This window comes from Thamnophis sirtalis, unplaced genomic scaffold, assembly GCF_051295495.1.
Source record: "Thamnophis sirtalis isolate CommonGarterSnake01/CBP01778 unplaced genomic scaffold, rThaSir2_p1.2 scaffold_3, whole genome shotgun sequence".
Lineage (NCBI taxonomy): Eukaryota > Metazoa > Chordata > Lepidosauria > Squamata > Natricidae > Thamnophis > Thamnophis sirtalis.
The window spans coordinates 135,778,381-135,795,677 of record NW_028261383.1 but is presented as its reverse complement, the minus strand read 5'-3'; the positions used below and the strand labels follow the sequence as shown (position 1 = coordinate 135,795,677).

At 39.7% G+C, this 17,297-nt stretch overlaps 1 protein-coding gene across 2 annotated transcripts in view; it reads right to left on the bottom strand.

Moving 5' to 3' along the window:
• The window catches only part of SDK2 (sidekick cell adhesion molecule 2), a 451,341-nt gene that overhangs the window by 20,870 nt on the left and 413,174 nt on the right, over positions 1 to 17,297 (bottom strand). For both annotated transcript variants that reach the window (XM_087710186.1, XM_087710187.1), the window contains 5 exons: positions 16,992 to 17,107; positions 11,227 to 11,413; positions 3,484 to 3,621; positions 2,531 to 2,692; positions 444 to 569 (listed from right to left, as the gene is read on the bottom strand). In XM_087710186.1, the coding sequence (XP_087566312.1) occupies positions 444 to 569; positions 2,531 to 2,692; positions 3,484 to 3,621; positions 11,227 to 11,413; positions 16,992 to 17,107 (729 nt within the window). The remainder of the gene's footprint in view (positions 1 to 443; positions 570 to 2,530; positions 2,693 to 3,483; positions 3,622 to 11,226; positions 11,414 to 16,991; positions 17,108 to 17,297) is intronic.

Here is a 17,297-nt window from a genome sequence, read left to right as displayed (position 1 = left end):
GTTTCAAATTACTCAAGGAGCTCACAACTGTTATGACATCAAGAACCAGAAGAGGTAATTTCCAAAATGTGCATAGCTAGAATAACCATGCTATGAAAGAATGACTAATGTGCTCTAAAGAATATTAACACCTTATATGAATACATGATGTTACCCATGGAAGAAACTGACCTTTGTTTAATTTACCATTTTTGTCTAGTTTTTCCATAAGGAAAATAATAATTCCATCTCATCTCTTCTTTGACTACATTATTCAATCACTTCTGATCCAGAGGTAGCAGAAGAACACACCCAAATAAATTACTCATTTAGAGATCTTCTGGAAGAAGTGGGGCTCAAGGTAAGAAAGTTCAGTTGATTTTCTGGCTGTTCAAATAATCAAAGGAGCCTGGAGCCATGGGTGAAACAATCAAAGGAAGGTGAACTGAATTCAGTATTGGTACCTGAAGGTCTTGCTTCAATGACGTATCTGGTGATGGGCCCTTTTCCTGGGTCACCACTTGACCAGTGGATTGTGATGGCTGAACCATATCTGGAGATGAAGGGCTCACCGGGAGGACCTGGAGCACCTGCATTTAAAACAACAACAACATCATCATATCGGTGGAAAAATTATGCTATGATGCTATACAAATAATTCAGATGAGCCCTATACGAATCATGCCTTATAGCAGGGTCTCCAAACTTGGCAACTTTAAGACTTGTAAACTTCAACTCCCAGAATTCCTCATGTTGGCTGATGAATTCTGGGAGTTGAAATCCACAAGTCATAAAGTTGCCAGGTTTGGAGACCTCTGTCTTAGAGGATGGTAGAGAATGCTCCTTTAGTATTGAAATAGCATTCTTGTGGAGCTGATGGTGGACCTTGTATTTTCTTCTCCACATTGTCTATCTCTAGTGGCCTTAATTCAGTCCTAATCCAAGTCTCTCATGTTTGGATGCTGCCTAATTCATTAGACAAAGTAACATATTATTTAGTTACAGTCCAGTCTCAACCATGAAGTTTCACTGGGTGGCCGAAGGCTATTGAGCTTTCTCAGCCCAAGCTACTCATAGGGTTATTTGGCATGTGGGCAGAGGGAGGGGAATGGAAGGAGAAAGGGAATATTTCATTTGAACTCTTGAATGAAAGGCAAGGTATAAAAACTAAAATATATAAATAAAATATTTTAGTGCTAAATAATAAATGAAAGACAAAAAAAGGTTTTGATGCTTAATTTTGATTATAATTCTGGTGGGCTGCAAATCCCACAAAAATGGTATTTCACAGAGGAAGCTATTTTATATCCATTTCTTGTTATCTACATACCTCCTCTATTTAAAAAGCAATATTTGAAGCATTAAAAACATAGATTGAACCGATTCATGAATTTATAATATAGACATTTTGATCTAATGTGGATGTTAGCCGTGTGGTTAATTAAACAATATACCTGCTATTTATAGGCATTTATCAGATTTTTCCCCCAGATACTGGGTAATCCACATTTACTGATTTAAAGGGGCTTGTTAAGAGCCACAGTGGCGCAGTGGTTAGAGTGCAGAACTGCAGGCTATTTCTGCTGACTGCCAGTTGACTGCAGTTTGGCAGATCAAAGCCCACCTGGCTCAAGGTTGACTCAGTCTTCCATCCTTCCGAGGTGGGTAAAATGAGGACCCAGATTGTTGGGGGCAATAGGCTGACTCTTAGAGAGGGCTGTAAATCACTATAAGTCTAAGTGCTATTGCTATTGTTTACAATGCTGGACTCAACACTGGAACATATGAAGGAACAACTGAGTATGCACAATTGAGATTCGCTTTGCAATTGAGATTCCTTCTATCACACATAAACACATAAACACATAAAATTGGCTTTAGAGGTTAGTACTTTCAGATCATCCTATGATGTCTTTTTTCTCTTTAAGGACCCAAATGGGCCACATGAGTTGATGGCAACTTTTTCCAATGATCTTTGCTAGGCCAAAGAATAGAGAGAACTCTAGAAAATTGGGGTCAGGGGACAGTTCTAAACAATGATGCTGTGCATAATTAGCCATTATATTTATTTGTACAGTTATCTCTTTGCTTTCTATGTTATTATGACTGCACAAAACGAGTAAAGAACAATTGTTTAAGTTTTGATTGATTGAGATGTACATGAGGCATGGATCACTCAAGACACATTGAGAAGAATATTCCTGTTTTGAAGAATTCTAGGAACTTATATATCCAAAGCAGCCACCTACAAAACAAGATATTTTGCACATTTTATTCCATTCTGTCCAAAGATGAAGAAAAAATATGATTTTGCCATACTAATCAACAGACATGGAAGACAAGAAACTCTTTCTCAAACCTGAAACTGAATCCAGTACTACTTAAGCATCTTAGATTAGGCAGGCTCCTATTAAAAACTGGAGTCATAGAGGAAGTATTGTGGTTTGTTACTGGGCATGGTTCTAATTTAAATTGTAATTGTTAAGGTCTGTTAAGAGTATGGGAAGAATGATGGAGAAAGGAATCTCATCTCTCAGTTTCCTTGATGTACCTTCCCCTGGCCCTGTAGTGATGTTGGCTTCTACTTCTGGACCATAAATGAAGGTCTTGGCTCGAATTCGGAATCGGTAGGTGACACCTTCGGACAGGTCCTTGACTTTCAACCACAAAGGACTGTTTCCTTTCACGTCCACGGTCACAATTTTGCTGACCCCTGGAAGGCAGAAAGATGCATATTATGAGATGGGTCCAGGAGATTGGGTAGAGTGGGGAATAAAGCACGGTGAGGGAGCAACCAATAAAAAGCACCCTAGTCTGGCACAGGGGACGAGGCTGCTACCTAGCCATTCCAGGGAAAGAAGCAGTGGCTGATTTCAGTACCCCATTGCCCATGATATTCTATTGGGCCACTTGGCAGGATTGGGCCTTGGGAAGACTGTTTTACAGTGGTTCTAATCCTTCATGTGAGAACACAGTAAGAAAACGGTGTTGGGGACAACAGTTTGACATCTATGTTGTTGAATTATGTTGATTCACTGGGCTTGACTTTGCTTTTTGTGTTACATGGACTGACATTGGGGTACAATGTAAAGATAGATAGATAGATAGATAGATAGATAGATAGATAGATAGATAGATAGATAGATAGAGACAGACAGACAGACAGACAGACAGACAGACAGACAAATAAACCAATCATCAGGGTTCATGTTGTCTGAAGAATGCCATTATCTTTTCATAACTGATTAAGTTGTAGCTATTAGGATCCCTTGCCTTTATTGCTGGGGGTTTACTGATGGCTTATACATCTGAGATGTAGAAATACAATTTGAAGTACAAAAGGTTCTGGTTATGGACAGTCCAACTTTTTAAATCTGTAGTCCTATAGTCATAAATTAGAACATTCTCCTAAGACAGCAAGGTGTGTTCCCTGGCCATTCATTGTTGCACTTGAAGTCATGCACACCCAGACTTGCATATCTGCATATCCTGTAAGTTCCTTACCATCCACAGGCATGCAGGGTTCATAAATGAGCCGGTAGCCTTCCAGGATTCCATTTGGGAAGATCGGGGGCTCCCAAGACACATTCACCGAAGTTGTGGTCAGTTCACTGAATTTGACAGAGCCTGGGGAACTGGGGGCTTGGAGGAGAAAATAAAATAAAATTAGAAGGAAGTGTAGTGCTATATTACATGACTAAACCAGGTGTAAATAACCAACCTTGGTAACTTTAAGACATATGAACTTCAATTCCTAGAATTCCCCAGCCAGCCATGTTGGACGCAATTGGACAACCTTAATCTAAATGGAAGTTATAATGGCTATTGACCAAGAGTCTGAAAAATGAATGATAAGCCATTAAGAAAAATGCAGTTTTCCCTTGAATATAGCCAGTGTACAGCCTTTTCTGAACAGTGAGTGAAGGGAGACAAAGTGATCAGGAAATCAAAATAAATGTGGAAGCCAAGTGAACTATGACAACCAACCAGAGTCACTGGGAGTTAGGCAGCATATACTCTACATTTAATATATTATTTAATGATTAAAACGGGGGAGACTGTAGGTTGGGAAGTCAGTGGAAGGGGAAACATTTAATTACATAACTGTGTTTCAAAAGGGAGTCCAAATCCATCAAAGAGCATAGGACTCCCTCGGTCCTTGCCTCCACACCCAAATTTTGACAAGTCTTCCAAGACCTTCCTTTCTATGTGCGGCCATTTTCAGCACAAAAACTGTATACATGCTGATGCTTTTTTGGCTGAACTGCTTGAAGGGGATGGAAGAATTGAAGGAGACAGAAATTGGGCTGGAGAGAACTTGATTGCTATCTCCGTTTATGCTAGGATGACTTCAGGTGTTGTGGAGCTTCAGCAAATTAAGAAGGCAGAATATTTTCTTTTTCATTTTTACAACTGTAGAAGGAACGAAGGAAGAAGTCAAACCCAAATCCAGAAAAGGAACTAATCTTGGATGCCTATTTTACTAGAATTGCCTAAAGTGACTCCTCAGCTGCGCTAAACCTTTTTTTAATCTGCTGGGATTGAATAATTCCCTCTGGCTGGTTTTGAAAGAAAAAAGGATGACAATAAGGCAGTATTGTATTCCTCTTGTTTGGTAATAAATTTACACAGGTGGAGATTGTTTTTCCTTCCTTAACACTGGGCTCTTGGTTGCCTTGACAACCAAGACATTTTAAATGTGTCTGGGTTATCTGGGGAAACATGTAGCTGCTTTTGGCAGGCTTGTGACACTGGTGAGAAAGAATGAATGAAATCACCAAAACAAAACAAAATCCTACTGAGACACCCATTTAGAAAGTAGGTCATGAGTCAGATCCCCAGAAATTTTTAAAAAGGAAGAAAAGAAAATGCAAAACCGACAATCACAACTGGGATGTGTTTGAAAGGTATTTGTCTTAAACTATAAACTATTCCTTCCAACTGACTCACTTCTGTGAAAAAGGGACCCACTACACAGCCGGAACTTTGGCTTTATCAACAGAGAAGGTGTGATCATTTTTCATTCTCTGTTTTCCTTTTCTTACAACTGATCACAACCAACCTGCGAAGATTGTTCTGAAGATGAACAGAAGTACCTATATTAAATGGCTCAACTGGCTTAAGTACATAGGACACATTCCCACAACTGCAACCAACCATCTCTTCCTGGCATCTAACAGCTGCAATAACATTGATCCAAATCCTTATCCCTGCACTATTTTTTGTAAAGAAACCTAAATTGCACTCCGGTAGTAGCAATTTTTTGCTCATAAAAAAAACATCCAGATAGTGGGCTCTTTGTTTTCCATAAAAACTGAGCAAACAGTTCATTTAGCAAGTCATGCCCCCCCCCACCTGTGCTAAGAAATTAAATTAGTTTGAACTTACTAGCTGTGATCTGCAAAACAGATCCCAGTGCCAACCAATGCTTCAAGGGGGAATAAAAAGAAAGAGACTGGAATGGTTTTATTTGAAATTAGGCCAGATTTAGTTACGCTCATTGAAAAGAAGCAAGATGATTTTTTCATTCTCTCAAAACATATGGCAGAGAGAGAAAAAATCCTGCCCATTCTAAAGGCTGATGGATCACAGTACATTCTCTCTCTCTCTCTCCCTCCCTCTCTCTTTTCCCCATGGTGACCTCTATCTTGCAGCCCATTATTGCCTGTCAGGTTTTTCCAACACAAATACCAAGAGGAATGAAAAGAAACATAAAAATAGATTTCCTACCAAGGAGATGGAAAACAAAATTAACATTCCTTTGTCATTTGACCATTTCAAGAAAAAAAATTAATGTCTGAAGTAAGACTTTATATAGCATACAGATGCCAATAAATAACCTGGTTGGTGACCTGACTTAGCTTGGAAAGCAAGTTTTTTTTTTAAGTAACATTCTTCCTGATTAATTGCACCTTTCTTGATGGCTTGAATTAGCACATTTTTGTAGCTAAAGGATTTCTTCCCTGACAATGTTATGATTTTAAGTAACAAAAAATATATATGCAGTATTTTCTTTTTGCAAACAAACATCTGGCACAAAAACTGTGAGAATTATTTTTCATATTAATAAATATGAAAATATTGCCCTAACAATAGAAAATGGGAATCACAGAACACTTGTTCTCTAGCAAAACCTTTATATTATAGGGCAAGAAAAATCATAGCTGGGGTGGAACATGATAAAACAGATTGGCTCCAGACTGGCAAAGAAGTGAAATAAAGCTGTATGCTCCATCATTATTCAACCAATAGGCATAGTTGCTGGCAGGCAGGTGGTGTGAAAAATGTAATAAATATTGAGAGACGATGAATTGGAAGAACATGAGTGTAAAACTGGAGGGGAAAAAAAATAACCTGCCCTATGCTGATCACGCTATTCTGATAGCTGAAAATGCAAATGATCTGGAAGTTCCAGTAATGAAAACCAAGGAGCAATGAAAAATGGAACTATGATTAAATTATAAATAAGAACAAACAATAATGAGTCCAGAAAGAAGCCTGGAAAGAACTGACAGTGAGAATATTAAAGTAATGGATGGCTTCTACCTTTCAGGATTGACTTTTGACAGTAAAAGAATCAGCAATCAAGCAATGGGCCACAGACCAGTGCTTGGTAGGATAGCAACAAAGACCTTTTTAGAATTTTGAGCCATGACATGATCATTAAAATGTGTCCTCCTGAAATTCTGTATAAACTTCTTTGAAATTTCCCTGTCTTAGTTCCTCTAGTTGGTTGTGATAGCTAAAAAAGAAGGAAGAATAAAAGAATAAAGCTGGATATTCCGTTAAAAACCATTTTTATCTATTCATACTTGCTAACAAGACAACATTAGGAAGCCAAGTTAAAGACTCATGTAAGAAGGAAAAATAATGACAAGTTGAAAGAGGAACAGGGGAGGCTGAGTAGTGGCAGTGCTAAGAAAACATTCATTATGACATTCAGAACTACAGACAGAGAAACTACTGTATCATAGCCCTAGGCAAAATGCCCTTCTCTTTTCTTCTGGTTCCACTGAAAAGAAATGGAAACAAATTGAATCCAACAGATTGAATTGAAATGGAATCACTGGATGGAGTTTTAGAGCTGAGTAGCGAGGCTGAAAAAAGAAAAATAAAGGGAAATATCCCGAACATCTCTGGTCAAAATCCATTGCCATGGTTCCTCTCATACTCAGCTGTGTTTTGCCAAGAATAACCTTAAGGATTCCAGAAAAGGGAAGCCAGGAAAGTAGATCCTAGTTCAGGCTCTATTGACTCCCTCTGGGCAGAGATAACCAAGATACTAGCTTAGATCCATGGTGATGCTCTCAGCATAAAGGGCATTTCATAAGGCTCAGATGCTAGAGCTGAATATGGCTAACATATCCTACTTTCTCTCTTTTTAAAAAAAAGTTATCATTGGTTTTGATATCCAGATATGTAAGCTGATATTATTTTGAAATGCATTATCAAACCAGAAGTTGTGTGAGGACGGAACAAGTGATACCAACAGGCACAAAACAAATGACTTTGAAGATGGAGACCAGGGCATCAGACCACAGAGTAGCAGATGCCTTTTCCCTGAACATCAAGTGTAGCCTAAGTAGTTTGAATATCCTACTGGATTTCTTAGAATGCAGATTCTAACAGCCGTGGTGGCGCAGTGGTTAAAGGCAGTACTGCAGACTACTACTGCTGCTTGCCAGCTACCTGCAGTTTCACCAGGCTCAAGGTTGACTCAGCCTTCTATTCTTCTGAGGTGGGTAAAATGAGGACCTAGATTATTGAGGGCAATAGGCTGACTGTAAACCACTTAGAGAGGGCTGTAAAGCACTGTGGCGATGTATACAAGTCTATTCAGCAGCAGTTCAGTTATCAAACATCTAGCAGAAAGTTTCTTCAAAAGTGACAGGAAGTTTGGAGCAGGATGAGGGTGAGGCAAGTCTATAAGATTTGAGCAGGAGGGAGGGAACTGCAGAACCATATTGGATATAGTGGCTGCCAATCTGAAATTAAGAGAGTGTGGAGAGGAACTTGCACTTTAGAGGAAGACCTATTAGGCGACTTTTAAGACTTGTGAACTTCAACTCCTTAACAACTTTTAAGACTTGTGACTTCAGCTTAGCCACTTAATAACTTTTAAGACTTGTGGCTGGGGAATGCTGGGAGTTGAAGTCCACAAGTCTGAAAGTTGTCAAGGTTGGAAAATGCCAGATCTACATAGTGGGTCTGCCCAGAAAAATAAAATAGGATCATTTGTGTGATTTTATTCTTTTATAACAGAGAGTTCTTGGCCCTATCATTCTTGAACCAAATACAACACATCCTTATGTTTCGAGGCTAGAATAGATTCCTTTCATCATTGGTCTTTGACCTGGCATTGAAAAGGAACAGCAGAGGTGGAGAACATACCCGTGTCATTTGACACTGGGCAATACTGTGTGCTTTTATAACAAGAAATAAATTAGGCTGGGAGATTTCAAACTTGAAGCCCATTTGCGAGGGCCGAATAATGAAGCCACAACAATGGTAAGATGAATGAAGCCAGGGAACAGAACATTTTAAAGGGAAATAACAATAACAACATAGCAACTTTTAATCTCTGTGTAATTCATTCCACTCATTTTTAGCCTATCAAACTACATCATTCAACTGAAGGCAAATATGGGGGACATTTTGATTAATTGTCCAGCAGAAGGCCCCATCTACTGGCTCATTTATAAAGGCAAATCTTTCCCTATTTCTTCTGAGTTCCTTTCATATTTTCGACCAATGAGGACATTGAAATGTGCACCATTACCGTTAAACTGTTTTACCTGGGTAATTTCCGCAATCCATGGAAGCAATTAATGAGATAGATTTTTTTTAACTACATCCTTTGCCTTTGGTTCCTGTACTTAGCTACAATATTTTACTTGTATCCAAAATAAATGGCAGATGTAATATTTGCAGTAAATCTTCTTCCTTCTTTCCAGAGATTTGTCATCTTTTCATGGAAACTTCCAATTTTTCTATGCATTTTTATAGCTGATCTTCTTTTCACTGCCCACCCAATTCCCTCTTGGAATGGCTTTTGAATGCCCTTTTACTAATATATTGGCATAGTCACAGGTACTTTAAAAGGCTTTTGAACATAGACATATTATAATATTGCTTTCAAGCTTCCATACTCAGTGGCATTTATTTATTATTTTATAACTGCAGTGGCATAGTGGTTAGAGTGCAGAACTGCAGGCTACTTCTGCTGACTGCCAGCTGCCTGCAATTTGGCAGATTGAATCTCACCAGCTCAAGGTTGACTCAGCCTTCCATCCTTCTGAGGTGGGTAAAATGAGAACCCAGATTGTTGGGGGATGACTCTGTAAACAGTTTACAGAAGGTTTACAGAGAAGGTTATAAAGCGGTATAAGTCTAAGTGCTATCGCCATACTATAACTGATCTTCCCTTGGGTATGACCTTTTTTTCAGGGAGGATTTTGTTTTCAAATCACCACATAAACATAGACAAGTGCAGAGATTGGGTAGAAAGGGATGCTAGCATATTATTTTCTTTCTTCTTCTAGAGGACAGATTAAAGGATTTTTCCTAATTCGGAACCAGAAACTGTGACATTGGCAGACTCTATGATCATTCAGCTGTTGAATAGTTTGGAGGCAGCTGAGGATAAATTTTATATTCTCTGAAAGCTCTAGATTAGCAAACACACACACACACACACACAGACACACACCTAATGGATGTCCCTACTAGTCTGACAGGTACATCTAATTTAAAAGTATTCCACATGTACTTAAACATGTATTGAGAAAGAGGTGGGCTGGAATCTGGAAATCTTCAAATCCTCCCTCCCTGCCTTTAAGCAAGCCTTGAAAATCCGGTTCTTCCACTATGCCATGGGTCAGCAAATTGCAGCTGTGGAGCTGCATGTGGCTCTTTCCTCCCTCTACTGTGGCTCCGTCACCGATCAGTGCCACAATTTTGAGAGGAGCTTCCGGTTTGGGGGTGGGGGTGGGGGAGAAAAGCAGAGTGCACCAGGAGAAGACTCTATGGCAAGGGGAGGGTTTTCCAGTTGTCTCCACAATTGATAGGGCCTTCGGTTATGACAGGTAGAGGAAAACATACACCACGCTAGGAGGAGACTCTATGGTGGGGGAACTGAACTTCCGGTCAGCTCCAGAATTGAACAGGGGGCTTCCGGTTAGGATCTTTGTGGCTCCTGGCGTTTTCTTTTCTGTGGGAAACGGGTCCAAATGGCTCTTTGAGTGTTTAAGTTTGCCGACCGCTGCACTATGCTTTGTGCTATGCAGTTGTTGGATGTCTTTTGGATGGGTTTTGTATAGGGAAGACGATTTTTATTATGTTTTGTGCTGTTCTTGTTCTTTTCTGTTCCTTCTTGGTATTTCTTGTATTTTTTAAAAAGACAGTATGCTGCCCAGAGTCACCACATAAAGTTAGACAACCACAAACATGTTTTATAAATGAACAAACAAGACCCACCAGACTACTATGCCCAGTGTTGGGCATTGATCCACTAACTGAGGGATTAGTAAAGCATTAATTGTGCTTTACTGGCAGAACCTGGAAGTGGAGTTAAAAGAGGGATCGGCCAAGAATCTTTACATAGCCACAAGCGAACTATGTCCAATCTCCCATGATGGCTGTTGATCCTTATTTAACTTCAAATAAGTGCTATTTGTTAGTTGAGAAGAAGTTAGTTGTGTAGCAACAATCAGTTTAATTGGATCTTCACATGTGGACTTGGTCTTTTCTATCATTCATCTTCTTAATTGAGTGGTGCAGTGGCCTAGAGGTGGAGCTCTTGCCTCACAATCAGCAGGCTGTGAGTTCGATCCTAGGTAGCGACAGATATTCTCTCTCGGGGCACAATGAGTAAATATCTGCTGCAAACTCTGCATTGGCAACAGGAATGCCATCCGGCCAGGTCAGCTCCATTCAGTTGCCCCAACTCCATCCCAATCCAAGGGATTATGAGGTCATTAAAAGACAAAAAAAAATCATCTTCTAAATCAATGGTTAAAACATGTTTGGATTTAGATAAGCGGCAACAGAAGGGGAGATTGAAGTTACCTAGGGATTCTAGGCTGATCCCTCTTTTAACTCTTCCCCAGGTTCTGTCACTCTTTCTCCTACAGTGATTGAACATTATCTGTAACTAGGCAACTGTCCACTTTAGCAAAGCCTTTGCCAATGCATGGAGAGTCTCTCCCCTGCCTCTGAATGCCTACTGGCCAGTGCTATGCCACCTACCTGCTTGCTGTGTCCTGCCCTTGATAGGGATACTGCGGGGGCCATCACCTGCAGCATTGAAGGCAAGGATGGAGATGAGGTAGGAAGTGTAGCCAGTCAGGTTCTTCAGTTTGACACCACTCTCTGGTAAGAAGAGTGTTTTCACCCTTTCAGTTTCATTCTGCCGCTGAGCTTCCCAGAAATAAATCTGTGGAACAGGGAAAATTGAATCAATGCAATCAAGGATATAGAAGGAAAACGTGCAGGAGAAAATAAAGAGGCAAGAGGATGAAATAAAGACATTTACTTCTCGCTTTGGCTTTGGCACATGAACCTGCTCTTCCATTCCAAAATGTGGACATGGAAAGTCAAATTTTCCTAAATGAACAAGTTTTCATTCTAGTGGTTATGCATCGCGTCTTTTCTTTCAAAGTTGCATCTCTTTATGTACCACCCTCCAATTATCTGAAGCCTCACACCTGGATTCTTCAGTATCATCTCACAGACCCAGTTGCATTTCATTGACTCTTTAGAAAAAAGCTTTTTGACGGTGTTGATGAATTGGTAAACTAGAATCACTCAATTACAAGGTAATACATTAAGAGATACTTAATGAAGTGATACTTCAAGAAAAAGAATGAAGTCTCCCTTAAATCAACCTTGATTCCTGGCAACTACATTGTCTTCTGGGGTCTTCTACAATTTTCCAGTCTTGTCTATATCCATGAGATTTCGTAGTGATCTCCCCTCAAAATATTAATCAGATTTGACCCTGACTAGCTTTTTTGAGATTAGCTACAGCTAGTTAAGTGCTGCCATCTATTCACCACAGTACACTGCGAAACTGAAAAAGCAATGGCCCATTAAATAACTGCATAGTTACTTGAAGAATTCAAAGATGCTGAGATTTCTGCCTCATAAATACACAGGTAATAATTTATACAAGCATTACTTCTCCTTTGCTTCAAGACAGACATCTGTCTAAGGTTGGAACTTGATAAAGCATTTCCCTTTCTCTTTTCCTTAATGTAGGGGAAAATGTCTTGATACATGAGCTGTGGAAGTACTAATCAAAACATGGCAATCCTGGGTGCCTCCTCCCAAATTATTTTTAGAGGGATGAGGGAATTGAGGACAGAAGGATTCGGGAGGCATGGATGTAAGAACAGGTCTCAGAGAAGCTAATAGTCCCCCTGTAGGAAAATCTTCATCCATCAGAGGGACAGAATTAGGAATACAACTGGTATCAGGAACGGCAAATATTAACAAGCTGTAGATGTGCAGTACTATGAAGTGAACTTGTTTATAAAGCATTTTAACTTGTTTAGCAATGTGACATTTTTATGTTAATACAGTGACTGCACTATCCTACATCTTTCCCACATTGCACATAATGATGGACTCAGAGACAAAGAAATAAAGGAGAAAAAAAATATCTAAAACAGAGAAAGTTTTACTAGTATCAACAAGAAAAGAGATCCTGCAGTAGTCTCCCAGAGTTTATGGGATTTTGTTTTAATTTTGAAGAGCAAAATGATAATAAGAAAAGGACATTCACAAGAAGGAGATGTGTGACAAGGATGAATCTCTAAACATGTTTTTTTATTGTCAACTTATCACACTGTTTGAAGAATTCTTAAGCAGGATGCAGTGGTTTAGTGGTTAAAATGCTGGGTTTGTTGACCAGAAGGTTGACAGTTTAAGAGCGGCATGCGATGAGGTGAGCTCCCATTCTTGCCCCAGCTTCTGCCAACCTAGCAATTTGAAAGCACGCAAATGCAACTAGATAAATAGGTACCACTTCAGTGGGAAGGTAGCAGTATTCCCTGCACCTCTGGTGTATAGCCATGCCGGCCACATGACAATGGAAGCATCTTCACACAATGTTGGCTCCCTCAGCTAGGGAATGGAGATTAGCACCATTCCCTAGAGTCAGACAGGACTATACAGAGGAAATCTTTACCTATTTTTTTTAAATGAAAAGAATGCCTTCAGAGAACTTGAGACAAATGAAATGAAAAGAAAATGTATTTTAAAGCAGAGGATCTCACTAACAGTAGGCGTATTCCTTGTATTACTGGAAAATATCAAGATTAAGATTATTCATTCTTCCACTAGACAAAACTGTGCAAATAATTAAATCTTAGTCTTGATTTACAGGGTGAACAGAATGATACACAGAATTCTGAAGTCATTTTTGGATGATATCCAGATTTCCACAGAGAAGTTGGACCTTCCATGAAGTCATGGTACCAAAGAGACGGCAACAAACCACTTCCATGGCAACACTACTTGGCACCCTTGTGGTTTCTTGGGAAACAAGAAAGCAACTTTCCTCAAAGGTCACTTCTAAACTGTCTCCTTGTTCCCTGATTGGACACACGAAGCCAGATGATACTTATCTAAGATTGGCAAGAGAACACTTCTGGCTCCATAATGTACTTTCAACTGCCCAACTCGGAGACAATAGATCAGGGGGGCCTTTTAGCAGTTGTGATTTAGGAGAAGGCCAAACATTGCTTTGAACGAAGGCCATTTCTATCAGAGCTTTAATTACATATAATAAGGTTACAAAACCAATATGTTTTCTGAATATGAATTCTTAGCCAAATGCCAGCTACTTTGTCGTGAGACGTTCGGAACCAGGCCGCAGAAGTGGCGGGTGAGCGCACACACACATGTGCATCTCCACTTGTGTGAACTGCACACACACTTGCCAGTCATTTACGCAGAATCATCACCTCTCCCCCTCCCCCACTGGTCCGTAAAGCGGGAAAGGATGGGGAACTCTAGTGTATGCATTTAATCCCTGAATGATACTATAGTATATTATAATATTTAATATGTAATATTTTATATAGGAGTTAAATTCTAACTCTTATAGCATAGGGATTATTAAATTCCATCCCACTGTTATGTTATATTACTAATTATAAAGGTTAAACATATTGGTTTTGGTCACTATTAAAATAAAATACATTTTATTCAGGCCTTTGGTGTGGGAGAGTGACACCGCTCGTTTCATTGCCCTTGCTCTCTTCTATCTTTTTAAATCAACTTTATTATTTCTTTGTTAGATTATTGTGAGCTGCACAAATTTGGACAGAATACAAGTTAAGCAAACAAGCAAATAAATAATATACAGCCGTCCTGCCCTGTTAGCTGTAGAATTATTTGAGATAGTCCCAAATATTAGGAATGCAGGAGGCTTTATAAAATGACCATGCCTATACTATGTGAGCTGGAAAGGCTGTCTTTTATACTTTGGGGATACAAACAGAAACAAGAATGACATTCCCCCAGGAGCAAAAAAAAATCCCTGATGATAGGCACAAAGTTCCAGTGTTCTATTTGTAACTCAACAGCATCACTTAGAGGTAAAAAGTGGAACTGTTTTTTGTTTTCTTTTGTTCATTTGCACTCTAGCTGTGGTGCTGTCTCAGACTTGCTCACATTGTGAAATAGAGGTAGGGCAAGCTGTAATATACATATATATTTATTATTTATGTTCTGCCATTCCTTCAATAGCATAAAGTGCTGTACATAGTGAACTCCCCACTTATTTTTCTCCACAAAAGCTCTTTGACGGTTGATTGGACCGAGCAAGAACCAGCGCTTGAAAATCACCTAGTGAGCTTCTGTGGTTGAGTGGGGGGGCTAGAATTGGGGCTCCTGTCTTCTACTCTAATATCTTAATTGCTGTACTACATTAATTGTTAATACATAGGCTGCATGTGGCTCCCAATGCCCCATTTCACAGAATCTCTGGGTGGAAAGAAACCATTATGTTTGGTGCAGAATTCCATATTAAAGAATCCCTGAATATGCCTGTATAAACACATCCAGTGAAGAGATACGTTTACCTCCCATAATAGTTTGTTCTAATATTGACCTGAAGTTTCCTTCAGACTTCTTTTTATAACATTCAACTGTAAACTGTTGTTGTTGGTTGCAAAGTCATGTCCAACCCATCGCGACACCATGGACAAAGTTCCTCCAGGCCTTCCTGTCCTCTACCATCCTCTGGAGTCCATTTAAGCTCATGCTTCAGTGACTCCATCCAGCCACCTCATTCTCTGTTGTCCCCTTCTTCTTTTGCCCTCAATCTTTCCCAGCATTAGGCTCTTCTCCAGTGAGTCCTTCCTTCTCATTAGGTGGTCAAAGTATTTGAGTTTCCTCTTCAGGATCTGGCCTTCTAAAGAGCAGTCAGGGTTGATCTCCTCTAGGACTGACCAGTTTGATCACCTTGCAGTCCAAGGGGCTCGCAGGAGTCTTCTCCAGCACCATAGTTCAAAGGCCTCAATTCTTTAGACTGTAGACTACCTTCCCATAATTTAAGATTATTACTAAATGTTCTGCTCTTTAGAATGATAGAAACTATGTCTTGTCTCTCTGTGTGACATCCTTTTAAATACTTTTAATGTTCTATCAAGCCCAACCCGATCTCCTCAGTTTCCCCTTGTATTCCATCCCCAATCATCTTTGTTGCTCCCCTTTATATTAACTTCATTCATTATTTCCTTTTTCTCAAAATGAGGTGCTTGGAAATGAGCATCACTTCAGATGGTTGCACAATTTTGGGTGCCGGAGTACTACACTGCTTAGATCACCGTTCCTCAACCTGGCCAAGTTAAGGTGTGTGGACTTCAATTCCCAGAATTCTTTGGGTGGTGCTGGCAGGGGAATTCTAAGAGTTGAAGTCCACACATTTCAAATGGCCAATGTTAAGAAACACTGTTCAAACCAGTTGTAGTTCCCCGGCACCCAAAATACTGCAACCAATTTTGATAATATTATGGAGTATTTTTCAGGGTTTGGATTAAGTTTAGAGAATAGAAATAAGAGAATGACACCTCCATGATACTGGAACAGCTCCTGAGAGTGGGCTGTGTTTTTTGAAAATATGCTCCTATTATTAAAACAGAACAAAAGCAGGCAGAATAATACCTGCCTTTAAGAAGAGCAAGAGGGAACTGTAAGATCTTGAAAAATATTTGTTTCTAGAAAGAGACTCTCAGGTTAATCTATATCAGCAAAAATAAATGAGAGTACTGTGCTACCTTAAGGACTAAACAATTAACTTGTCTCCAAGTTGCCCGTGTTATTACCAATTACTTTTTTTTAATGAATGACCATAGGTAATACTGTAATGATCATTATATTTCCCAATATTTTATTTCACACTGATTTCTATCCACCTGCTCATCAGTGTATACATCTATAACTCTGGGTAATTCTACGCAATTCTAATATCCAGCAGACATTAGTCTGTGAAATGTTATGGATTAATGAACATGCTAATTTCCAGTGTGCCATAAAACTTTCTGTGGTGCCATCTAGCCTGACGCCGGACACTAATCCTCATTAATGCAAGCCCACCTAGAAGATTAGCAATATAGCAACAAAGACGACTATGCTATGATGTATTTATGTAATAAAGGCAGAAGAAACAGCCACAGCTGAAAGCCGGTTCCCAATTTGTACCAGGTATAGGATTGTGGCTTCCATCTTTAAACATTTTTTCAAGATGAAATGAGCACCAATCCACCCTGCCCCCCCAGGAAAGATCTTCCCCTCCCCTCCATTGTGTGATTATCTTGTAGCCTTGCAGGGGGGGGGGGTGTCCCTGGTGCTCTCTGAGCTTGGTTGTTTTCTTGCCTTGCAGTGCACTGATGATGTTACCTAGTTTGGGTAACAAAATGTTTCCAAGAAAACAACCAAGTTCAGAGAGCACCAAGGACCCCTCGTTTCAACTCTGAGCTACAAATATTCTCCTTTATTGATACCTTGTAGCCTTGAATGTCTCCGTTCTGTGTCTCAGGAGGCGGTGGCTCCCAAGTAATGTCGAGTTGGGTAGCGGTGATGGTTTGGATGACTACATTCTGGGGTGCAGCTGTAGGGACTGAAGAAAGCAAAGAGAATAAAAGTCAGGAATGCACTAGGCCGACAAACAAATACATGCCTCATACAAATAAATGCCATGCTTTGGCCATGGATTTACTCTTCTTGGGATCCAGGCCTGTTGGTGTCCTCCTGGCAGTTTTGTCTTTATTGATGGAAGAATGGATCTTTTGCTGGTTGATTCTAATAGT